Below are 27,027 nucleotides of genomic sequence, written 5' to 3' on the forward strand. Positions count from 1 at the left end.
ACTAAACAGATTTATTTGGTGAAAAGTTAGTCCTCAAGTATGGTACGCAAAATCAATCTCAGAGGACTTTTTTCCGATGGTTAAACCAGCACAGGTGGTTGGGCAACACTTCTGTCTGGCAGGACATTGGCCATCACGGATCCACTTGTCGGCACAAAAAGGGTGGATAACATTTACCAGGAGTCACTGCATGGATACAAATATTCAGCTTTAGTCAGTGCATTTAGTGGCATTCAATTTCAGAAACACAGCACAAAACTCGGAGCATGAACAGGTTTTACTTGTTACTAGTTGTATTCTAAGCATTATAAATCTTTATTTTGTAAAGCACAATCTTTGATAAATGTTTGTCTTTATCCTTCTCATGTCAATCCAACGTAGAAACAAGCGCCGATTCGAGCGCAGAAATGTAACATTAGTATGCTGCCAATCAGATCGTATGAATGATCATGTGTTGATAAATGTGGCGGCTGAAAACAATCGTCATTTGAAAATCACGACCCTAAAAATGCCTCATCTCTAGAGTTTACGCCACAGATAATGTAACCTGGCCAAGAAGAGGAAGGTATGTTGAAAGAGAAATTGGTCTTAGTGCAAAAAACAACATTTAACTTAAATTTATATGTATATTAAATACGGGTAAATAAAACTAAACATTTATCAACAAACACTATAGCCTAGGTCATTTACCCTTCATTTCACAAATCCTTTAAATTCAGTGGTATTCAAAACAAGAAAAATAAGCTATAAGTTATATTGAACTAGGCTATAAAATAAATTATGCTATGGTGGCATTCATAAAATTAAATAAATAAAATATACCACATTGTTGTCCACATCTAGTGCTGCAGCATTTCTCATCGTTCGGACAGTCACGGTCATAGGAACATGACTTGGTACACGCTACTGGTTTGATGATTTTGCTTGGACACACTCCTGGCTTTGGTTTATCTGTGTTTGCATAACATTATATCAATGAATGCCTCACTGCATTTAAAAGAAAAAGCTGACCCACACACTAACACATACCTATGTATGGAGCCCTACACTGACGTCCACATCTATCGCTGCAACATTTCTCAGTGTCGGGACAGTCACTGTCATCGACACATGAATCCTTACACACTCCTCCAAGGGTTTTGACTGGACACACTCCTGGCTTTGCTATTTAAAAAAAAAAAAAAGAAAGAAAGAAAGAAAGAAAGAAAGAAAGAAAGAAAGAAAGAAAGAAAGAAAGAAAGAAAGAAAAAGACAGGGAAACCAGATCACTGATTGCTGAATGTCTCATTCAATGCATGTTCTACTGATGCCTGGGTCAGTTTTCCCCCCATTACCTGTATATGGAGCTGTACACCGATGTCCACATCCAGTGCTGCAGCATTTCTCATCTTTCGGACAATCACTGTCATCGGAACACGCCTCAATACATGGTCTTTCTACTCCAGGGTTTGTGTTTGGACACACTCCGGGCTTTGGTTTCACTGTCATATCAATGAATGCTGAATTACACACTGCACATACATATGCCTTCAGCTCCATACGTTAACATTGAAGGGTTCCATTGAGCTTCAACCTAATTCCTTAAAATGAGCCTTATAAATATCTCTATGAGCAGGCGACAGAGACAAGTCCGAATAGACTGTCTTTTCTGATTTTGCACTTTGTAGACGGTCCCTTCGGACTTGTCTCTCAGCTGCCTGCTCATAAAGATCAACTGATTATAAAGCTGGTATAAAGGAAATTAGTTTGCAGCTCATTTTTCTGTTACTATGATTGGAACGAGGGGACATGAGTTAACGTTTAGCTCGCGAGTTATTGATCTGGGAAGTTTGAATCTGTGAATATATTGCCAGTTTTAATGAACAATGCAACCGCTTCACTATTAACGTACAGAGCTGTCTGAAACATTGCCAGCGCATAGCTGCCAACTCTCACGCATTCACCGTGAGACTCACGCAATTGACACTTTTTACACGCTCTCACGCCACACATCCATTTTCTCACGCACAGAAAAATCGCGAAGCAAAGAGGACACGGAGACCGACAGACTTAGACAGAGCAGGTTACTTATGATATAAAAAAAAATCTCAGCTCTCAGATTCTGTCACTTTTATTACGAAATTCAGACAATAAATACCGTTTTGGCGCTTGTAAATGTGACGCGACAGATCCCTAGCGGCACGTGACCCGATCATCTCTAGCTGATAGTAGGCCTAAATAACGTTAAACACGAATGAACACTGTTGAAAGATACAGTAGCCAACAACAACTTACCGAAATGTATATTCCTCATACATAATATCGACCAATCAATCAAACAAAGGGGTCAATAAAACAACTGGAGAACAATTATGTCACATAACATTTACCTCAGGAAAGCCATTTAATGACCATAATATAGGCTATAGCACGTTAGTTGGCTAGAAAAAAAGAGCTATAGACAGTATTTTGCTAAATATGTGTACTAGATTGCATTATATTTAATTTGTGTTATTTTTAACCTTATACTGCCAGCTGATAGGGCTCTCTGTATGTTTACAGCATTAGGTGAGTTGTTTTTTTCTTGAGAAAAATGAATGCCTATCTTGTGTAGCCTACCTAATATTTATCCAAATGAGTCAATATTAAATCAAATCACAATAATTGAATTGAAATAATAAAAAAGCGTAGCTTACCAGACATTGAACCATGTAAACATTGTAACATGTTGTCACTAAACCTAATAAAATTCAGTTTAGTTACTTAAATGTTTTGACAATCACAATACACTTAATTGTAATGCAATAATAAAAAAAATACATTTTTTTTAAACATTTTTTTTTTTTAGATTAATCGCTGTGGAGTAGTTCATTTGTATTAATAAAAGTCAATTTTGCACTTATTTCATCTGTTAACTCTCACTCATTCCTGCTCACTCATTAGTTTGGGGGTGGGGGGCGTTCAAGGACCTGGATATTGGATAGGGGGCGCTGGCCCAAAAAAGGTTGAGAACCACTGTTTTAGAGTGTCACCCCTTCATTGCTGTGAACTTTTTTTCTGCACAGTGGCTGATCTGTAGTTTGTACCACCAAGTTTCTCTGAGTTTTCCTATTTTTTCGTATTTCCCATTAATTTCCTATTGTCGGTCATTTTTGCACGAAGGAAGCTAAGTGTGACTTTTTTTTTATGACCCTTTAACATATCTGAATCATCTCCTTGATTTTTTGTGCGTGTTCACATAGGTAATATAACAAAAGTCACCAAGTTGCATCCCCCTCCGATGAAGCAAAAAAAAAATTTTTTTAATTTTTGCACGAAGAAGCCCAGAGGCTTAAAGAGAAGTGTTACCTGTGTTATGTGCTTACGAATTTAATGTCTTAAACTGCTGATCTAAGTTACCTTGTTAATAAATAGTGCTTCACTATAGTTTGGATATTTATGTTCGCTGCAGAGCTGATAGTTGCGGCCGGTTCAAATGAACCCTGGACGAGTCATTTGCATGGCCGTAATAAGTGATTCATTTGAATTCCCTATAAATTAATTAATTCATTTTGAGCTAAATTGACCTGTCGGGAAGCCCCTACACGTACATTTAACTGGTGGAGAATGCCAATTTACGACATTAAGTTAATTATATTAACTGATCCAAATATTCATAATCAATTTTAACCAGTTATTATTGATTATTAATATTTCATACAGCTAATTGGCTAGTATGTTTCTACAGCAATTTGGAAACTGTAATTAGGCTACTACATTATAAAATATATATAAAAAAACTAGAATGTTTTCAATTATGATTAAAATGAATGATTTTTTTTGTTGCAATTAATTACTTGACAGCACTAAAAATATAATTACCTGTATATGGAGCCATACAGTGACGTCCACATCCAATGCTGCAGCATTTCTTGTCGTTCGGACAGTCACCGTCATTCACACATGACTTGACACACTCTCCTAAAAATCCTATTTCAATGTTTTTGCTTGGACATACTCCAGGCTTTGGTTTCTCTGTCATGGGTTTGTATAATGGCATATCAGTGAATGTTGAATGACTCCCTGTATTTTGAAAGAAAAAAAGCAAATCCACACACTAATATAATACCTTCATATGGAGCTGTACACTGATGTCCACATCCATTACTGCAGCATTTCGCATCCCCCGGACAGTCATCGTCACCGGAACAAAATTCAGCACACAATCCTATCATTCCGTCTGTGCTTGGACACACTCCTGGCTTTGGTTTCCCTGTGATGCGTTTAAATAACAGCATATCAGTGAATGTTGAATGACTATGCATTTTGATAAAAAAAAATATATAATTATATTTTATATAATAAAATATAATTACCTTTATATGGAGCTGTACACGCATGTCCACATCCATTACTGCAGCATTTCGCATCCCCCGGACAGTCATCGTCACCGGAACAAAATTCAGCACACAATCCTATCATTCCGTCTGTGCTTGGACACACTCCTGGCTTTACTGCATTTCAAACACATGACAAACCATAATTACTGAATGCTGAATGTCTCCTCCACCATTAAATAATTTTTTACAATGAAAAGATTCAGTCTGTCTCCTTCAAAGTTTCACATTTAATTGAATGCGTCACTTGCAGTTTCTTGTGAAACTCAACAGCAACATTTTTTTTTATTTTGTTTCTTTTGGAGGACCTCTGAAATCCACTATTTAATGAAATTTGTTGAATGCAGGGAGAACACACATCAAATCAGTTCCACAATCAAATCGTTGCATTGGTGTCCTTTAGAGCAGTCTTTATCTGAAACATCCTCAACGGGACGCAATTCAGTTTCACCAGGCACCAACCGGCCCCTATACAGAAGATAACTCAAGAGGATCAGCGGGGAGACCGGGAGTGCTTTTTCCACTTGTAAGTCGGGGGGTTCGCAATGTGTGTATCAAACTGAAGTATAATGGCCACACATTTGTCTGCGTCAAGTCAAATTAGTTTAGAAATCTACCATTTATCCCTAAATCGTTACAAAGTGCCATTACAACACAGAACCTACCACTACTAGTGCATTGCAATGCTAATATAAAACATGGACGGCGATTCATATTTTGTGGCATAATTATGTTGAACTGAGTTACATTAAAGGAGCCGTATGTAAGATTGTGGCCAAAACTGGTACTGCAATCACTTTCAAATTACTGTAGAGTGGTGTATCCCCTTCCCCCTCCCCCCTGACTCGAGGTTGCCAGATAGGCTGCAGGATCCAGCAGGAACGTAGGCTGCTACGTAGCTGTGGTAACTAGAGCAGTTCTGGCAACCCGGATGCCGAAACACTACTGACTTCGTGATTGGTAGATAGGTGGAGGGTGGCGCTTCAGGCCAAAACACAACATGACAACATCAACATCAGTTGAGGGCTGCAACTTCACTTTTTAAATGACAATATCCTGGCCGTACTACTGTTGTCAGTGATATAAGTATTTGAAATGAACATGATTTCTTAATGTCTAGTGACATATCAGGGCCATTTTATGATTAATTGAAATACATTTCTTACATACAGCTCCTTTAAGCATTTTAATACACAAAGAAAATAGTAACACATTTGTAGAAAAACAGACAGAACCCATTAAACTCATGCAATCAGACTTTAACAAAAGTGGCTTCTAAGGTAATACTTCAATAAATAAGTTATAATTATCCCCCATGCTTAATGGTGCATCATTGTTAAAGGGGTAAAGGGACAAGTACAGAGTACAAAACTGCAAGCAGCGATTTCAGGGCCATGCCCCTGAAGAAACAGCAACAGCAGTGTCTATGGGGAAACAGCTGTTCAGAAGTGTAGGTGAAAAATGCCACTGTTTGCAGCTTGCGTCATTCAGTTGACACTGACTCACCAAACTGCAGAGGAGAGCCTTCAGTGGGAGACTGATGACTCAAAATAATTACTTTGCATGTTAACCATATTAACATGCTAAGCTTATTTAATACTAATGTAGCTTATGGTTAACCTGATAGCTGAAGATCCACATTAGAAGAATGGCATTTGTATAGCATGCTTATACCAAGTAGCATGCTAAGCTAACTAACATAGGACAACAAATACAGGCAAGGTAAACTTTGGAGACAAATATCTCAGGAACTTTAGTTCATAAAAAAACAAACAAAGGATACTGCAATGTGTCAAATTCCAATATTGTGAAACTCTATCCACAAATTAGGCATGACACAAGGAATCATAGACATGATTTTCTGACAAACTGTTCAAAAGTTATTGGCAATAATAGCCATTCCAGATCTCATGACCTGTACGTGGTGCTGTTCCCAAATTTGGCATGGACAATCACATCACGGTTCACTGCTGCGCCCCAGTTCGCCTACTTATACTACGCCCTAAAAGTATATACTCTTTTTGTGGAGAAAAAGTACATACATTTGAGTGTGTAGCAAAAGAGTAGGCAAGCTTTGGACATACTACTTCGTCATCTTGACGGACAGATCTGTCGCGTGCGTCCTGTCACCGCAAACTGCCCTGTCAATCATCTTGTCACAGTTAAAATCCTCCATTCAATCTAAATTAATTTCCTACCGTTTCGGAGAGAAATGTAGTTGCACGTTGATCTGCCAGTCGTGGGTCTTTCATGCGGAGACTCTCCTCTCCTTGTGTTTGCAATTTGAATATAATGATGCATTTAAAAGTTAATGGCTAAACGTGTCTTTACAAAAGTTCACAATGCATCTGCAGATGCAATATAATGTAGACAACATTGAATAAATACATTTTCGTCAGGTTAGATACTGATAATTAATCACTCAAACCCCTTTATCTAAACTTATCTACATAACCACCGGACTTGCGCGACCTCCATATCTGTAGTTTTGTGTTTGTAGTTCTAAACGAATCCTTGTCCAACGCGCGATAGGTTGTGGGCAATATTAGCCGTTAGAGTGTGCATCGCATAGACAGTATAAGAAATGTACACAGCGACCCCATAGACTTCAACGGAAAAAAGTGGAGCAAATTAGAAGCACTCACTTCCTGATGGCTGAGCGACTGCGCAGACTCAAACTGAGCTTGACGATGTAGATGTGACCTGAGCAACCTGTCTGACAGTTGTAAGTCTTCTAGTAGCTGTGCCAAGAGAAATCTGAATCATTCCCTTCCGAATCTTGCAGAGACCGAGATTGTGATTAGAAACGGTCCATGAGCTAGGAGCAGGAGCAACTTTTGTTTAATATTCTGATTAATTATTTTGTCATTTTGCCTCCACGTCCCCCCGATTGCCTACGAGCTTCTCCTCCTGTCTATACGGTAATTTCCAGAGAGTCGAGTGGTTATGACGCAATCGTTAGCCTATTTTTACAAAAACTGCTTCAACGGGGCCATAACGTAAGGTAATGGAGCCTTTTATGCATTGTTGTGTTTCTTAAGAAATAAACAATGGACAAACAGAGTCTTTAAACGCCTCAGATGTAAAGTAATTCGCCGTCGAAGTGATGCCAAAATGAATGGGAGCCAATGGAATGCTAACAGCAGGTGATGGCTTGTTAGCCAATGACGGCTCCCGGGGGTGGTACAATTTCCGAGTGCTCGCTTACCCCCTGGTGCATCGATCTGCACTTCGGATTCTGACCGGAAATAGTAGACCATCCGGGTGTCTTTGGAACATTCATTTCAACATACTACGATTTGGGACGTACTAATTCTATTTTCGAATACTATTTAGGACGGATAGTATGCGAATTGGGATGCACTACTTGTGTCAAACTCAGTTCCTGGAGGGCCACAGCCCTACAGAGTTTTGTTCCAACCCTACTCACACACTCACACCTGAAGGACTTGATTAGCTGGTCAGGTGTGTTTAATTAGGGTTGAAGCTAAACTCTGCAGGGCTGTGGCCCTCCAGGAACTGAGTTTGACACCCCTGCGATAAAGCATACCAATTTTTGTTTAGATTGATCAAAGTTTGGAACCAATTTTGGGTCGACATTGTTTAGTTTCTGACGTCATCATTTAACAAAGAAGTCAGTTGTTCAGTCGTTTCTGTGCATCTCAGTCCAAAGATCATCTGAGGCCATTTTTGAAGCAATTAAAATTGTGCAAAATCTGAAGTAGCAAAAAATCTGAATACTGTACTTTTCAAAATAACCACTACCTTAATGGGCGGAGTCTTAATTTAATATGTTGAATGTGAGAAGCATGCAAGCATGTCATTTTTCTTGATCAAAAGGTTCAAAAGTTATAACCATTTCAAAAGTGAATCTTTGAACTGGTAGTGGCACTATAGAGTAGGTCCTAGAGACTCTAAAACAAAAGTGTTCCAAATATCATAATTTTTATAGGGCTGCCTTGGACTCCCATTCGGGAGGAATAATAATAATAATAATAATAATAATAATAATACAGTAAAGTAAACTAAAGATCCATAACCAAACTAATGGATCGGTTCACATAAAAAAATAATAATAAATAAATAAATAAATAAATAAATATTCATCATTGTGGTTTCCGTGTACAATGGGAAAAAAAAATCATGTCACACATAAATAAAGACTAAACTTAACTATTTAGAACTATAACATACAAAGTTTAACTATTACTGGACGTCTGTTACTGTATAACTGTTCTGAGATGTGCCTGAAGTCATATTTTGTTTAGGTTGTTTACATATTTTCTTCACGCTATAATGAAGTTAAAAGATCTCACCGTTGAATCCATCATCGAAGATTCTTCTTTCGCTCCAGCAAACAGAGGAACACAATAAACCAGCGACCAACGAGCAGTAAAGCCGAGCTGTCATCCTGAGACCTGCGATCTCACAGTGACTCTGTCTCTGCTGCAAATGCACTGAATTAGGGTTTTAATGCGCTTTTAAATATACAACTTTGGAATTTTAGGTGCGTCTCCAACCTGTCTGTAGCTTTAGTGGTGTAATCTTAATGACCCTGATTAACTCGTTCAGGTGTGTCCGAGTGCTACTTAAGGGCACGTCATAATAATTACCGTAATTTGGAGACAGGGACGGATCTAGAAAAATATTTATGGGGTGGCGAGAGGGGGACAGGAATTTTTGAGGGGTGGCAACATATGGTAGACGTATACTGCATTTAATCACAGTTATCACAGTTTGATGAGAAATAGCATGTACACACTTCAAAAGGGCAAAGGCTGCCATTTACAAACTCATACAGACAAACTATGCAACTGTATCTCATGCAATCAATGTCTTGCATTTGAGGTTTTATGTGAAACAGTTCATATTAGGAATAAGTGACCATACAATGTGATCTCCCTTAATAGGAGATAGAAGTATGATAGAAGTTAGGGGCATTATCACAGGAAAGGCATTAAGGTAAGACACAGGTGATGAGTGGCAGATGTGTGAGAGGGGAAGCAAACAGTTTTTGACTGTGTCAGAGAGGCAGCGTTGCAGGCAGCATTTGTACAAGAAGAAACTAAGAAACTGTGGAAATAAATGGGTCACGGCACTCAAACAAGGTCCTGGACACCGCTTTTATTGTTTACACATAACACACATTTGTCCCTCAGTAACTTGATTTTTTTTTTTGACAGATGAGGTCTTTACTGAAAAAGTGATGAGAAATACAGTACAGTATATACAATATTCACAGCAGTTAAGGCGACATGAAAGGGACATTTCATGCATTAATTTAGCTAAATGTATTTTTATGTGACTTCTTTTCAGGTTTGTGGAGAAGAAACTCTGCTGTTTGTGGAGATTTTGATGTAACTCTGTGAGCCTTTTTGTTGATTTGTTGATACAGCAGCTCATATTTACATGCATGAAATGTCCCTTTCATGTCGCCTTAACTGTTGTGAATATTGTATATACTGTACTGTATTTCTCATCACTTTTTCAGTAAAGACCTCAACTGTCAAAAAAAAAATTTCAAGTTACTGAGGGACAAATGTGGAGAATGTGTGTTATGTGTAAACAATAAAAGCGATGTCCAGGACATTGTTTGAGTGCCGTGACCCATTTATTTCCACAGTGTATTTTAGTATTTATGTTCACTTTAGTACAGCTCAGTCCATAGATCTTCATGGGTAAGTTTTTCTTACTGATAGTTTCTTCTTGTACAAATGCTGCCTGCAACGCTGCCTCTCTGACACAGTCAAAAACTGTTTGCTTCCCCTCTCACACATCTGCCACTCATCACCTGTGTCTTACCTTAATGCCTTTCCTGTGATAATGCCCCTAACTTCTATCATACTTCTATCTCCTATTAAGGGAGATCACATTGTATGGTCACTTATTCCTAATATGAACTGTTTCACATAAAACCTCAAATGCAAGACATTGATTGCATGAGATACAGTTGCATAGTTTGTCTGTATGAGTTTGTAAATGGCAGCCTTTGCCCTTTTGAAGTGTGTACATGCTATTTCTCATCAAACTGTGATAACTGTGATTAAATGCAGTATACGTCTACCATATGTTGCCACCCCTCAAAAATTCCTGCCCCCCTCTCGCCACCCCATAAATATTTTTCTAGATCCGTCCCTGTCTCCAAATGTAATTACTCTACGGTAATTATTATTACGTGCCCTTAAGTAGCACTCGGACACACCTGAACGAGTTAATCAGGGTCATTAAGATTACACCACTAAAGCTACAGACAGGTTGGAGACATAGGCGTAATTTGCGGGTGGGGCGGGTGGGGCATGTCCCCACCACTTTTTAAAACATCTTGCGGCACGAATGTACCAATTCTACAAATAAATAAAACATATCCAGTTAACTAGCAGAGCATTAATTTCGTACATTTTTTAAATAAGAGGCGATCTAGCGCTGAAATGTGTGTTTTTTTTTTTAAATCAAGTGATCAAAGTGCGCGTTGCCGCTGCGATCAGTGGCGCGGATACAGTGTTTTCTCATGTGGCTCGCGCACACGCCGCACTGTCTTCACTCGGACGCGCGCTTCAATCCGTTGTGGAAACTCTCTATTCGGTCTGGTGAAATCACAAAACATAATGCACACAAACGTGTCCCTGCTTGATATACAACCACTGATGAACATAATCTGTTTTGATGAGAGAAAAAACACTATACGAGAAAAAATATATATATATGTGAGTGCGAATTAGAACCCACATCCTCTGACACAATTAGTGAAAGTTCTACCACTGGACCATTAAAATACACGTTAATCATTTAGGCGGATCTACAGTATGTATTTGTTCACATGAAAATTCTCGGCACTGACAACATATTTTAGGCTACGTCTCATTAAAAGACTACTTAAACCCCATGTAGCCTACTATTTAAGTCGATTGCTGGACATCGTAATGTTATTGTACATATATCTGATTTAGCATTGTAGCAACCCCTCCCCACCTGTCCCACCCACTTTTTAAAACAAAGTTACGCCACTGGTTGGAGATGCACCTAAAATTCCAAAGTTGTATATTTAAAAGCGTGTTAAAACCCTAATTCAGTGCATTTGCAGCAGAGACAGAGTCACTGTGAGATCGCAGGTCTCAGGATGACAGCTCGGCTTTACTGCTCGTTGGTCGCTGGTTTATTGTGTTCCTCTGTTTGCTGGAGCGAAAGAAGAATCTCCGATGATGGATTCAACGGTGAGATCTTTTAACTTCATTACAGCGTGAAGAAAATATGCAAACAACCTAAACAAAATATGACTTTAGGCACATCTCAGTGTATAGTTAAACTTTGTATGTTATAGTTCTAAATAGTTAAGTTTAGTCTTTATTTATGTGACATACTTTTTTCCCCATTGTACACGGAAAACACAATGATGAATATGAATATATTATACACACTCACCTAAAGGATTATTAGGAACACCATACTAATACTGTGTATGACCCACTTTTGCCTTCAGAACTGCCTTAATTCTACGTGGCATTGATTCAACAAGGTGCTGAAAGCATTCTTTAGAAATGTTGGCCCATATTGATAGGATAGCATCTTGCAGTTGATGGAGATTTGTGGGATGCACATCCAGGGCACGAAGCTCCCGTTCCACCACATCCCAAAGATGCTCTATTGGGTTGAGATCTGGTGACTGTGGGGGCCATTTTAGTACAGTGAACTCATTGTCATGTTCAAGAAACCAATTTGAAATGATTCGAGCTTTGTGACATGGTGCATTATCCTGCTGGAAGTAGCCATCAGAGGATGGGTACATGGTGGTCATAAAGGGATGGACATGGTCAGAAACAATGCTCAGGTAGGCCGTGGCATTTAAACGATGCCCAAATGGCACTAAGGGGCCTAAAGTGTGCCAAGAAAACATCCCCCACACCATTACACCACCACCACCAGCCTGCACAGTGGTAACAAGGCATGATGGATCCATGTTCTCATTCTGTTTACGCCAAATTCTGACTCTACCATCTGAATGTCTCAACAGAAATCGAGACTCATCAGACCAGGCAACATTTTTCCAGTCTTCAACTGTCCAATTTTGGTGAGCTTGTGCAAATTGTAGCCTCTTTTTCCTATTTGTAGTGGAGATGAGTGGTACCCGGTGGGGTCTTCTGCTGTTGTAGCCCATCCGCCTCAAGGTTGTGCGTGTTGTGTCTTCACAAATGCTTTGCTGCATACCTCGGTTGTAACAAGTGGTTATTTCAGTCAAAGTTGCTCTTCTATCATCTTGAATCAGTCGGCCCATTCTCCTCTGACCTCTAGCATCAACAAGGCATTTTCACCCACAGGACTGCCGCATACTGGATGTTTTTCCCTTTTCACACCATTCTTTGTAAACCCGAGAAATGGTTGTGCATGAAAATCCCAGTAACTGAGCAGATTGTGAAATACTCAGACCGGCCTGTCTGGCACCAAAACCATGCCACGCTCAAAATTGCTTAAATCAGCTTTCTTTCCCATTCTGACATTCAGTTTGGAGTTCAGGAGATTGTCTTGACCAGGACCACACCCCTAAATGCATTGAAGCAACTGCCATGTGATTGGTTGATTAGATAATTGCATTAATGAGAAATTGAACAGGTGTTCCTAATAATCCTTTAGGTGAGTGTATATATATATATATATATATATATATATATATATTTATTTTTATTTTTTTATTTTATTTTTTTTGTGAACAGATCCATTAGTTTGGTTACACTGTTGTTATCAGATATGCAGGATAGCCCCTATTGTATTTGTTAGTTTACTTTATTATTATTATTATTATTCCTCCCGAATGGGAGTCCAAGGCAGCCCTATAAAAATTATGATATTTGGAACACTTTTGTTTTAGAGTCTCTAGGACCTACTCTATAGTGCCACTACCAGTTCAAAGATTCACTTTTGAAATGGTTATAACTTTTGAACCTTTTGATCAAGAAAAATGACATGCTTGCATGCTTCTCACATTCAACATATTAAATTAAGACTCCGCCCATTAAGGTAGTGGTTATTTTGAAAAGTACAGTATTCAGATTTTTTGCTACTTCAGATTTTGCACAATTTTAATTGCTTCAAAAATGGCCTCAGATGATCTTTGGACTGAGATGCACAGAAACGACTGAACAACTGACTTCTTTGTTAAATGATGACGTCAGAAACGAAACAATGTCGACCCAAAATTGGTTCCAAACTTTGATCAATCTAAACAAAAATTGGTATGCTTTATCGCAGGGGTGTCAAACTCAGTTCCTGGAGGGCCACAGCCCTGCAGAGTTTAGCTTCAACCCTAATTAAACACACCTGACCAGCTAATCAAGTCCTTCAGGTGTGAGTGTGTGAGTAGGGTTGGAACAAAACTCTGTAGGGCTGTGGCCCTCCTGGGGCCTATAACATGAAGGTAGCTGAACAAACTCGGGGTTACAGGATTAGTTTTGAGTTGACAAAACCAAACCGATGCATTCAGGCTTTATTGGTACCTAGTGGTGGGCAGATCGAGGCTTTCGTGAAGCAATGAAACAGTTGAACCAAATGGGCCATATTGTTTCGAGGCTTCGAATCAATCCGACACCTGTCTCAACGGTGACACCTAGTGGTCACTTGCAGGTGTTGATCTGAAACAACCTTGACAAGCCATTAAAAAAATGTGTTTTTTTTTTTATTATTGTATTTATGTGAAGCTTGTAACCTATAGGCTCCTCACTGTGCATACTTTTATTTTGGTCCTGCAAAATGAATATTAATAAAAGAAATCAAGCCACAATGTCTCACTTTTTTAGAAATTTTTATTCAAAAATATTAATTTCTCTGCTGTGGAAGGACTTTGCCTACCATGTCACTATATCACCAAAAATCCGCCATCTCAAAATCAAACTCCTCTCACAAAAACCCACGAGGTCAATATGCGTTGATTTCACTTTTATACAGATGTGCGATTGTGTGGTCTGTTCCCGACCGTGTCAATCAAACGCTGATTCGGCGGACCACACCTGATGAAACACTTTGGCCATTTCTCAATATGCGTTCTTGTCTGTTCTTGTGTTCTTGTGGACTTGTGAAACGTCATCAGTCACTTCCCAAGAGAGAGCAGGGGCGAAAGTACCATTTTTCAGAAAAACATAATTTGAAAAGATGATGTTTTAGACAGAGATATATTTTTGCTGTGGTCAGTCACTCACAAGTGTGGTCTATCAATACCAGGTGGTATTTTGTAAAAATGTAGAAGGACTTCAGTATAATTTCACTTTGAACTTAAGACTGCTCATGTTACTTTAGACCCTGTCAGTTGGGACGAAAGTAACAACAATATACAAGCTAGATTTTTTTGTGTTACTCTTGTTTTTTTTTGTGTTTTTTTATTAGCCTAAATATACCTGAGTATGACCTTGTTAACATGTAACTGCAAACATATTTTGGCCTTTATATTTGCAAAAAATTGTTAATTTACATTTTCATTTTAAATTTCAGTTTCATCAATGTTTAAAAAAAAACCCAACAGTACAAACTTGAATTGTTTAGAATATTTTTTTATTGGCAATGTCAATCTATTTTATAAAATGTGTTTTCAACATGAATATTCTGCCCTCATAGATAGGGTTGCCACCTATGTCTGATAAAAAACCTGGACATATCGATGACCTGACCGACCGCTTTGCTCACAAGTGAAAATGTCCATTAGACATTAGACCCACAAGACAAAATTGGCCTTTGTGCAGTAAGATTGTGCATAGTCGTGACTCGTGAATATTTTAAACATCTCAAGTATTCTCACTTATCTTACTTAACTTATAGCTTACCTGATTGCTTAGATACTGGTGCTTGTGCTTGCTTTTGCTTCCTCTTTGCTAAAGAAATAAGTAGAGGGATGACATTAGATTTGCATTTACCATACCTTAGCCACATCTATAGCCACTTTTATTTAGTATGTCTCAATCAGACATTGGAATAACAAAATCACACATAAATAGGCCTTAGCTTACCTAGTCTTCCATCTATACTTGGCGTTTCCCTTTGCTGCAGCTATCAGTGGTTTCTGTTCTTTAATGAATGTCTTGAATTCAGTGCATGACAATTTGAAATTCAATCTGACCTGAAGCTCAGACTTCACCATTGCAACTGACAGTCTGTTTCTTTTATCGGACCAAACATCCTCCATATGACTGAACACTCTTTCTGCATAGGCATTACTGACTGGTATGGAAAAAACAAAAGCAACTACTTTCAACAGCTCGGTGGATTCAGTTGCCTTGCTAAAAAAATAGGCCCACTTTCTGTCTGGGGAAAGGTCTGTTGGAATGGTGTGTAAGACCTCATTCAGAAGGACTACATCACCACACAGCTTGTCTTCTTCAACATCCAGGGCCAGTTTTTCCACTAAAACTTCCAACTCTGACCACTGGAGTGATTGTCCTTCATGAAGGCTGAGACAGCCAATGTGTGCAAGAACCTGGTCATTGAAGTCAAATTTATCCTCAAGATACAGCACTGCCTTCTCAAAAAATCTGTCCACCAGGCTCCTGAACTGTTCCTGTTGCTGGGGTAAAAGGCTCCTCAGTATTTGTTTTGCTTTGCTGCCATAGAATTTGTCTGTGCGCCTTGCGATCAACTGACTGCGCAATCAGTTCATCACAGAGTAAACGTCAATCACAGTAGCATTGTCACTCTCGAGCACTCTCTAATAGATGAATCAAATTCTTGCATCACATTGTGCATGGATGCAAGGATACATTCAGCTACAGTACAGTCTACATTTTCTGCATCACTTGCACCACACACAAATGTCCAGATGATACTTGGGCAGTCCTCCTTTCCCAGGGATACAAAATAAGACTTTAAAGCTGGCCAACACTCTAAAATCCTCTGTATCGCTGGCAGCAAAGACAGCCAGTGTGTGGGGGGACATGCCTCAGAATCTCCCTGTATTTTGTATTAGTAAATTCACAGAAGTCCTTAAAGGAACACTCCACCGTTTTTTGAAATAGGGCTTATTCACCTTCTTTCCTACATTTAGATAGGTGGGTGTAACAGAGACAGGGGTGCCACAAAGAGGCCCCAACAGCAGCAGCACCACTGCTCTGAATGTACCGGCAGATGGAGGCGAAAAAATGAAGTGACGTGATGATGAGGTCAAAAGTTCAGTGTTTAATCCAATAGGTGCAACTGGTATTTACAGTGAAAATCCAAAGAAGAAAAAAAAAAACTAATCAAACAAAAATAAATAAAATAAACTGTTTAAAGTTATCTGCACACAAAATTTGGCTATACCAGTAAATCGGCCCAAAAACAGAGCAATAACTCCCCAAACACTCACTCTACGAGCCTCTTAACCACACTGAGGCGCCTTCTTAAAAAGGCTAAGCCCCTCCTTCTTGGACCAAACCATTTGGTAATTAAAGATAATAAAAGACATTTAAAGAAGACAAATCAAAATAGATTTAACAGTAACAAAGAGATAAACAGTTTGAATAATATAAAAATATATAAACATTGAAAACAAAACAACTCAATTAATTATTAATGTTGAACAATGCGTATCAAAGAATCAAACAGAACTCCAATCTCCCCCTCACACATGACAACAATTAACTGTGCCTATTGGCGGGAAAGAGACATTCAAAATGGTGGCAGTTCCTGTGACCGGGTTTCGTCTGTTTGGTAAAGTAAAATGTTCCTGTACGTAAGTATGACAATTTATTATTATGTAAGAGGTTAATTGAAATCAATAAACATATAACATGGTTACCGGTCTTGTTTGAGTTCTTTACAATATATAAATCAACAACGAGAAATTAATAACTCAGTAAATGAAAAAAGGGCATGGTGAAGACAGGTACAACACGAAACAATACACAATCAGTGACACACATATATCTGCGTTAACTGGTGTAAAACTATGCGCAAAACAGATAGTGTGTTAAGATGTTAGTGTGAAAGTGTCTGTATGTATGCATTTTCTCAGTCCAGTGTCATACTAAGAGTCTTCTCCAAAATAAGAGTCTCTAGTCACAGATCCTCACTGTGACAGTGGGCAAATGCATTTTTGTCTCAGTGCATGCGTTGTTTTACTTTGACAGGGTCGGCGCTAACTTAGCTTCGCATAATGAATGGAATCCTTTGTTGCCAGCTAGCATGTCCTGAGTAAAAGTGATATAAAAAAATAAATAAAAAAACCTAATTACTCCTTGTGGCCTGCGTATTCACAACGAGTACAAATAGCGATGCAGATTAACACTAGGCGATTTCCTAGGCAGATATTGACTTATATATTAAGGACTATATTAGGGGGAAGCACAGGCGAAGCACTGCTACTTGGGCGTGATATCTCTGCGCCCAAGTAGCAGTGCTTCGCCTGTGCTTCCCCCTAATATAGTCCCAAGTCAATATCTGCATAGGAAATCGCCTAGTGTTAATCTGCATCGCTATTTGTACTCGTTGTGAATACGCAGGCCACAAGGAGTAATTAGGTGTTTTTTTTTTTTTTTTTATATCACTTTTACTCAGGACATGCTAGCTGGCAACAACGGATTCCATTCATTATGCTAAGCTAAGCTAGCGCCAGCCCTGTCAAACTAAAACAACGCATGCACTGAGACAAAAATGCATTTGCCCACCTATCTAAATGTAGGAAAGGTGAATAAGCCCTATTTCAAAAAACGGTGGAGTGTTCCTTTAAGCAATTCCACTTTTTTAGCAGAACAACTGAACTCACTATACACCTTCAGCACAAAGGCCTCCACGTCACACCCTCCAGCACTAAAGACACGATTAGCTGCTTTGACAGTGTTGTTTATGATGTGACACTTGCAATTGACCCTTCGCTAAGCCACGCCCGAAAACCGCCACAGGCCAATCGTGGCTTAGCAACCATAACTAGGCGCGGGAGGTCTGGCAAGCTTTCGAGCGAGAGGGAAACATGCCGAAGCGTTGTGTGTATGGATTGTGCAAATCTGATACCCGGTATCCTAAAAGTTTGGACGGGGTGGTGGATTTTGTTCCCTTCCCGAAACCTAAAACCCAAGGGGAGAAATGCCGGGCGTCATCTTCATTTATATAGCGCTTTTAACAATGTAGATTGTTCCAAAGCAGCTTTACATTGATAATAGGAAATTTAAAGTAAAGTGTTTTGGCTTTATAGCAGCTCTAGAATAAAGTTATTGTCCAGCTCGTGGATCAAGCAGTGTGATTAAAGGCAAGACGGAGGCTCACTGACATAACTAACTTATATATTTCAGCATTTTGTTAATCGACGGCCTAACTAGTAACTTACCCCAATCCGATCGCGACTCTCCCGGTGTTGTTAGTTCTAGTAAAAGTAAAAGGTACGTTAGTTAGTAAAAGGAGGGAACATCAGGGGGCTTGCCGGAGATCTCCAAGGAAAAGGTTGGTATGCAAACTTAATCAGTTCATAACAGTAACGTTAGTCACTTATGTGACCCACGACGTGTGAGCATTAGCCTGGCGCACTAAAAATATAAGCAGGAGAATGTTATCATTGCAAAGTGGTCAGGCTAATGTCTTGTGTTTATTCCACAAGATTTATTGATAAGCTGTTTGATTTATACTTATTAGATTATTTTCAAATTTCACTTATACCATAAGTGTTCCTCAATTTGTGTGTTTCCCATTTGAATGGTCAGTGTATGAGGCGGCTGCTGCTTACGCTGGGACCTACAGTATAGCCTTTAGCTTCAATTTTGATGAAATTATTCTCTAATCGTCTGCATATTATGTCATGGATATATCCCTCGAATGCACACTGCAGTCCCTTTTGTCTTGCTCTCTCAGATTTTCACCTGTTCGCCAAAAATGACTAAATATCTCCTTGGGAATGTCTGACACCGGTGCATTCATACTGTAATAGACGTGCCAGGCGCAAAAGCTTGACAGGCGTAGCAACAGTAACTAAGGAGGGCGGGGCTTAGCGAAGGGTCAATTGCCCTTCACAATTTGTGGGTTAGCTTCTCTGAGTTTCTGAAAAACTGAGTTGTGCCGACCATAATTAACTGATGCGTTATCTGCACCATAGGCACTGATCTGGCTGACTGAAAGTCCATTGTTCTCAGTAATAGACACTATTTGTTTGAATATGGCTTCACTAGATTCGTTGGAGTCGTCGTAAAAGTCTAACAATCCATACTTCACACCCTCGGATGCACAGAAATACTGGACTGTGTAGGGAAACAATTTTGTGTGCCCAGAACTGGATGCATCAGAACATACTGCAAAATAGTGCGCTTTCTGCAACTCTTCTGCTAATCTTTGCTGACTAAATGGTGCCAACACATTTTCCACTAAGGCCTCACTTTTAGTTCTGCCACAAGACATTTTAGTTGCAATATCAGAGTCACTGGATATTTTTGCACTGACCTTGTTCCCACAGTCAGTTGACAGGTAGCTATGGCCATGTCGCACACCGTGATAGGTAGCTGTTAATTCGGCGACAGTAATTTTGTCCTCTGAGCTGTTTGTAATCATGAATGATGAAATTGCCTTTGTTTGTCTGGTTACTTGAACGCAGCTCTGATGTTTCTTCGTTTTAGCATGGTCATCCAAAGCAGATTTGCCTTCATGTTTAACCAGAATTTTAACTGAGCATACGGAGCAAGTAGCATATAGTGGATCGCCTGGTGTTTGTTTTAGCCATGTGGAGTAATTGTCATTTTTCATCCAGTCATTATTAAAGTAGGTCGAACGTTTCATTTTCTTTTTTACTGGCCTGTCAGTCTTGTTGACACACTGTCATCTTCGTCCTCCGTCTCGCCACCCATGTTAACACTAACAAACGATGTTGACGACGTAAAAATCTTCTTCACTGCTTTTGCGAAATTGCGAATTGAAAATACGCTCAATGGAAACACGTCAATTTCGCAAAAACTCCCATTTATCGCAAAAAAGTTTTTACGCTCGCATGAGGTGGTTTTTCAGGCAATTTGAAAAAGAAATATTTCACAAAACTGCAATGGAAACAGTTTTTGCACATTTACAGGTCACCTGACTTAGAAGGCGCAGTGTGTTTGGACAGAATACGAGACGGAGTTCTTTATTGAATTCATAAAAGACAAAAGAATGACAGAAATACTGGATTCTAAACCTCAAAGAAATGGCACAATCAAGACCTCGGAGCAGAAATGAGTGAGAAAAACCCAGAAACACTTAATATGTGCCGCTCACAGACACAGTACGGGTCTTTCCTTGCCATTAATGCTTGGATAACACGTCAACGTTTCCTTCCATTAATAATAATAATGTCTAGTGCGGTACGTGGCTGTGATATATAAACTTACCAACGTCCGTTGCATGATTTTTGGAATGACTTATCGCAAGAGGAAAAAATGACGTTTTAGTCGCATAACATCGGTTAATGGAAACGCCGTCATTTCGCAATAGTTTTTTATCGATATTTAGAAGAAAAAAAAAAAAAAAAAAAAATTAGCAAAAGTTTTGCGCGAATCTTTAATGGAAACGCGGCTACTGATAGAGCATTCTACACACAAGAGACACCGACCACTTTGTGCACAATGCATATGCTATTTCAAGTGAGAAAATAGTAAATTGAACCTACATATTCACGTAGCCTTTTGAAAACCGGGACATTCAGTGTCCCGGGAGAGTGGATAAATTTCCCGGGACAGGTTATTAAAAAGAAGGACGGTGACTGTCCGAACGACAAGAAATGCTGCAGCATTGGATGTGGACGTCACTGTATGGCTATACAGGCAGGGGTTAAATTGGTCCGGAACGGTCCGGAACTGCGTTCCGGCACCTCAGATTAATTCATAAATAAATATTCATTAATATCAATGATAGCGCAATGATAGGCTATTGATAGGCAAACACGCTTCCCGACGTTATGTTCTCAGTCACGGTTCTCCTGTCTGATTTGAGTGCATCTACGCCGGTTCACGCATGCAGACAAAAAAGTCCTTCCTCCCCTCCCCGCTCAACGCCAGCGATTATGCGTGAAATGCACTCACGCTGGTTGAGCGTGGTAAAGTTAGCTTTAGCACAGATGTAGCTGAGGGGATACTGAAATGATTTAGCAAGGGCGCCCGAGCCAATGGTCCCTGAGACCAAGATGCCCGCCTGAAAGGGATTTGGCTATAGCTTTTAAACCAGATGAGATACAAATACAAACTTGATGTCTATTTTACCTTCTTTGACCATGGGAAACCCATAGAAATACTTACATTTATGATTGGGTATATCAGGACCCCCCCAAATTCCCTAAATTCAATATGGCCGCTGTCCGAAAAACGGTTTTGGCTACAAATTTTGAACCAAATGCGCTACAAATGGGGATGTGGTGTCTATTTTATGTTTATTGACCACAGGAAGTCCATTGGCATATTTATATTTATGCTTGTGTAAGTCTGGAACCTGTATTCTTTTTTTTACCACAACTTTGAAGGTTATTCTCAATGATGATTCATTTCGTTATAAAAGTGAAATGGTTTTCAGTGTTCACATGAATTATCATTATCACTCACAATCACCGGATCTCTCATTGTCTCCACCATCATTGTTTGTACAAGCACCCTCACATGCACGTATACAGTGGGGAGAACAAGTATTTGATTCACTGCCGATTTTGCAGGTTTTCCTACTTACAAAGCATGTAGAAGTCTGTAATTTTTATCATAGGTACTCTTCAACTGTGAGAGACGGAACCTAAAACAAAAATCCAGAAAATCACATTGTATGATTTTTTTATAATTAATTAGCATTTTATTGCATGACATAAGTATTTGATCACCTACCAACCAGTAAGAATTCCGGCTCTCACAGACCTGTTAGTTTTTCTTTAAGAAGCCCTCCTGTTCTCCACTCATTACCTGTATTAACTGCACCTGTTTGAACTTGTTACCTGTATAAAATACACCTGTCCACACACTCAATCAAACAGATTCCAACCTCTCCACAATGGCCAAGACCAGAGAGCTGTGTAAGGACATCAGGGATAAAATTGTAGACCTGCACAAGGCTGGGATGGGCTACAGGACAATAGGCAAGCAGCTTGGTGAGAAGGCAACAACTGTTTGCGCAATTATTAGAAAATGGAAGGAGTTCAAGATGACTGTCAATCTCCCTCGGTCTGGGGCACCATGCCAGATCTCACCTCGTGGGGCATCAATGATCATGAGGAAGGTGAGGGATCAGCCCAGAACTACACGGCAGGATCTGGTCAATGACCTGAAGAGAGCTGGGACCACAGTCTCAAAGAAAACCATTAGTAACACACTACGCCGTCATGGATTAAAATCCTGCACCGCACGCAAGGTCCCCCTGCTCAAGCCAGCGCATGTCCAGGCCCGTCTGAAGTTTGCCAATGACCATCTGGATGATCCAGAGGAGGAATGGGAGAAGGTCATGTGGTCTGATGAGACAAAAATATAGCTTTTTGGTCTAAACTCCACTCGCCGTGTTTGGAGGAAGAAGAAGGATGAGTACAACCCCAAGAACACCATCCCAACCATGAAGCATGGAGGTGGAAACATCATTCTTTGGGGATGCTTTTCTGCAAAGGGGACAGGACGACTGCACCGTATTGAGGGGAGGATGGATGGGGCCATGTATCACGAGATCTTGGCCAACAACCTCCTTCCCTCAGTAAGAGCATTGAAGATGGGTGGTGGCTGGGTCTTCCAGCATGACAACGACCCGAAACACTTAGCCAGGGCAACTAAGGAGTGGCTCCATAAGAAGCATCTCAAGGTCCTGGAGTGGCCTAGCCAGTCTCCAGACCTGAACCCAATAGAAAATCTTTGGAGGGAGCTGAAAGTCCGTATTGCCCAGCGACAGCCCCAAACCTGAAGGATCTGGAGAAGGTTTGTATGGAGGAGTGGGCCAAAATCCCTGTTGCAGTGTGTGCAAACCTGGTCAAGAACTACAGGAAACGTATGATCTCTGTAATTGCAAACAAAGGTTTCTGTACCAGATATTAAGTTCTGCTTTTATGATGTATCAAATACTTATGTCATGCAATAAAATGCAAATTAATTACTTAAAAATCATACAATGTGATTTTCTGGATTTTTGTTTTAGATTCCGTCATTCACAGTTGAAGAGTACCTATGATAAAAATTACAGACTTCTACATGCTTTGTAAGTGGGAAAACCTGCAAAATCGGCAGTGTATCAAATACTTGTTCTCCCCACTGTAGAAGTGCAACGAACTCCGGCTTTACAGCACTTACAGTGCCCTCTACATGCTGTCTTGCAGCCACAGTAGAGGAGAATGGTGCAGGCTTTACTGGGGTCTCCGAGATTAGTCCAGTAAGGTTCCCAAGTCTTGCTCGTAGAGTCCCGATACCATCCCCATGCACTGAACTCTGGGATATCTTGCTGGACAGCGGTTGCCTGATTCCAGTAGAAGCTGGCCTGCAGCAGTGCTCTTTTGATGTGCTGAATCAGTGCAGCTTGGGTGGGTGGCAGGTTCTCGAGAGACTTGGTACCATTTGAGAAAAGGTGATGTCTAGCTTCATCTACACGGCTGGAACCACAGCTCTTGCTGTACATGATGACGACCATACGCTCAAGTCTTTGGACATGGACGTCATTGTTGATTTGTTCAGGCTCCAAGGGATTCTGTGAGATCTGGTGTTGCCTCCCAAGCTGCCCATGCACTCTTTTTCCCATGGCCCAGGAAGGCTGAGGTTGTGTCACAGCCTGTTAAAGCATGGAAGAGTGGTAAGGCTAGTGACTTCTGGGGACCAAGATCCTTGCTGATTTCATGAGCAGGAATGTCCCTATAGTTTTTTCCACCTGCAAAGCCGATCCAGAGCTCTGTGAGGCCGAGTGTGTTGAAGAAGCGGATGGCAAGGATGACAACATCGCTGTCAACAGTCCGGACAATGCCTTTTTATGGCCATTGGCCCCAGCATGTGCAAGATGCAGGATTATTCTTGTATCTGCTTCTGGATGATTACAAGGCTGAAGGACAGACATGTCATACCCTGGTCTGTTGGAGAGTACAGAATCTTTCTTGGTGGAAAGGAGGAGTTTACCTGACATGCCATGCTTGGTTATCTCTTCACTGATATATCCAAATAGTTCATCCTTGTTGTCCTCATTTTTCAGGAAGTCACTGTTCCAGTTACTTTTGTAATTGGAGTTCTCCCATCTACTTTAGTTCTTGATCCGGTTCTTCTGCGTTGGTGAGTTTGTGTTTTGAGGTTCTCCTCTGGATATGTATCAAACACAATATCCAATCGCGTGACAGATTCATAGCTCATGTGTGACCTCACAAACCCGTTAACCATTTTTTGGACAGCGGCCATATTGAATTTAGGGAATTTGGGGGGTCCAGATATACCCAATCATAAATGTAAGTATTCCTATGGGTTTCCCATGGTAAAAGAAGGTAAAATAGACATCATGTTTGTATTTGTATCTCATCTGGCTCAAAAGCTATAGCCAAATCCCTTTCAGGCGGCGGCCATATTGGATTTGGCCGCCATCTTGGTCTCAGGGACCATTGGCTCGGGCGCCCTGGCTAAATCATTTCAGTATCCCCTCAGCTACATCTGTGCTAAATTTGGTGCTTGTAGGTGAACAATGGGGTGTAAGGCCCCATACTACAGTCCAAACTGCTTTTTTGGACAGCGGCCATATTGGAATTGCAGGATCAAGGGGTCCAGATTTACTGGGTCATAAATATAAACATTCCTATGTGTTTCTCATGATCAATTAAGCTGAAAAACAGTATAACCTGAGCTACATCTGTGCCAAATTTGGCGCTTTTAGATGAATTTGCACGAAATTACCTATTTATGTGCTTAAGGCCCCCAACTAATACAAAAGTTGGTGTTTTGAGGTGTACACGACATGCCAGATAGTTGTTGTGCGATTGGATGCACTAACCGCGTTTGTTGCCCGCCAGATATCACGTGACTGCAAAGTATCAATTAGCCGGACATTTGTTTGCCCTTCCCAGTGTTCTGTAGGGTCGGCAGTCTTACAAAGATATCAATAGCAGGACTAGTTTTAACATTATGTAACCATTGTATATCGACATTAAATATTAATTGAAAATCACCTATGTGCGTTAATGCTGCATATTTATACCTGAGGATGCTTTGATGCGTTTCCACAGCGCATGATGCCTAAGGGAACATCTGCCAATTCCACCAACTGCGGTAAACGTAGCCTATATATATATACACACACACCTAAAGGATTATTAGAAACACCTGTTCAATTTCTCATTAATGCAATTATCTAATCAACCAATCACATGGCAGTTGTTTCAATGCATTTAGGGGTGTGGTCCTGGTCAAGACAATCTCCTGAACTCCCACCGGGTACCACTCATCTCCACTACAAATAGGAAAAAGAGGCTACAATTTGCACAAGCTCACCAAAATTGGACAGTTGAAGACTGGAAAAATGTTGCCTGGTCTGATGAGTCTCGATTTCTGTTGAGACAGTCAGATGGTAGAGTCAGAATTTGGCGTAAACAGAATGAGAACATGGATCCATCATGCCTTGTTACCACTGTGCAGGCTGGTGGTGGTGGTGTAATGGTGTGGGGGATGTTTTCTTGGCACACTTTAGGCCCCTTAGTGCCAATTGGGCATCGTTTAAATGCCACGGCCTACCTGAGCATTGTTTCTGACCATGTCCATCCCTTTATGACCACCATGTACCCATCCTCTGATGGCTACTTCCAGCAGGATAATGCACCATGTTACAAAGCTCGAATCATTTCAAATTGGTTTCTTGAACATGACAATGAGTTCACTGTACTAAAATGGCCCCCACAGTCACCAGATCTCAACCCAATAGAGCATCTTTGGGATGTGGTGGAACGGGAGCTTCGTGCCCTGGATGTGCATCCCACAAATCTCCATCAACTGCAAGATGCTATCCTATCAATATGGGCCAACATTTCTAAAGAATGCTTTCAGCACCTTGTTGAATCAATGCCACGTAGAATTAAGGAAGTTCTGAAGGCGAAAGGGGGTCAAACACAGTATTAGTATGGTGTTCCTAATAATCCTTTAGGTGAGTGTATATATATATATATATATTTTTTTTTTTTATTATTATTTTTATACAGTACCGGTCAAAAGTTAGGAAACATTACTATTTTTAATGTTTTTGAATGAAGTCTCTTGCTAATTGAGGCTGCATTTATTTGTGATAACAGAATATTGTGAGATATTAGCTGCAATACTACGCAGGGCCACATGGAGATGCCATCAGACCATTATACCAGCCTTGACCAGACTGCAAACAGACATCCGTTCAGAACTATTAAACACACCAAAACACAAATGGAAAATGGGTCGACGTCCTCAGTGATCAGTGGCTCTGTCAGAGTCAGTGTTTGTGTCTGTGCTTGAGTGTTTGATAAAGACTTACCTTCTCAAACTCCTATAAAAACACGCTTGCCTAATGTACGACTCCTGTACTCTCTCCTTACCTTGATTACAATCGTCTTCCATCAAAACTTTACAAGTGAAACACTGGTTTGCTTTTCCTGCCCCTAAAGACGAGTCCAGACTGGAGCAGTGGCTCGTTGGGAACAATTAAATAATCGCCCGAGTCCGATTAGATTCGAGGACGCTGATTGGCTCAATTTTATGTCATGTCATCAACATGTTCACAGCAATTGGCTAAACTGCTACATAAACCCACCTCCTGTGGGCGATTTCTCTATAACATA

General features: G+C 40.2%; 1 protein-coding gene across 3 annotated transcripts; it reads right to left on the reverse strand.

The window, feature by feature from the left end:
• On the reverse strand, nucleotides 1-26,882 carry LOC311080445 (uncharacterized protein). 3 transcript variants are annotated; one of them, XM_084110419.1, is made up of 8 exons: nucleotides 26,785-26,882; nucleotides 4,335-4,472; nucleotides 4,088-4,231; nucleotides 3,841-3,993; nucleotides 1,335-1,481; nucleotides 1,030-1,164; nucleotides 823-951; nucleotides 1-186 (listed from the first exon to the last, which is right to left on the reverse strand). In XM_084110419.1, exons 1-8 carry the CDS (start codon nucleotides 26,804-26,806, stop codon nucleotides 134-136), a joined length of 921 nt encoding a protein of 306 aa, XP_083966545.1. In that variant the 5' UTR covers nucleotides 26,807-26,882; the 3' UTR covers nucleotides 1-133. The 3 variants fall into 3 exon arrangements, with proteins under 3 accessions (XP_083966545.1, XP_083966544.1, XP_083966546.1); XM_084110418.1 differs by lacking the exon at nucleotides 26,785-26,882 and adding an exon at nucleotides 8,672-8,829; XM_084110420.1 differs by lacking the exons at nucleotides 3,841-3,993; nucleotides 26,785-26,882 and adding an exon at nucleotides 8,672-8,829 and having other exon boundaries at nucleotides 25-186.
• Nucleotides 26,883-27,027: the final 145 nt, after the last annotated feature.

The sequence above is a fragment of the Abramis brama genome (assembly GCF_963993115.1).
Source record: "Abramis brama genome assembly, chromosome: 3".
Lineage (NCBI taxonomy): Eukaryota > Metazoa > Chordata > Actinopteri > Cypriniformes > Leuciscidae > Abramis > Abramis brama.

Bases quoted from the DNA above. Each gene is read 5' to 3' on its own strand.
- LOC311080445 (XM_084110418.1), bottom strand. From the start codon at position 8,765: ATGACAGCTCGGCTTTACTGCTCGTTGGTCGCTGGTTTATTGTGTTCC. The intron at 4,473-8,671 runs GTGAGATCTTTT...TTTGAAATGCAG, and splicing joins CTTCGATGATGGATTCAACG to TAAAGCCAGGAGTGTGTCCA. The intron at 4,232-4,334 runs GTAATTATATTT...AACGCATCACAG, and splicing joins GTGTACAGCTCCATATAAAG to GGAAACCAAAGCCAGGAGTG.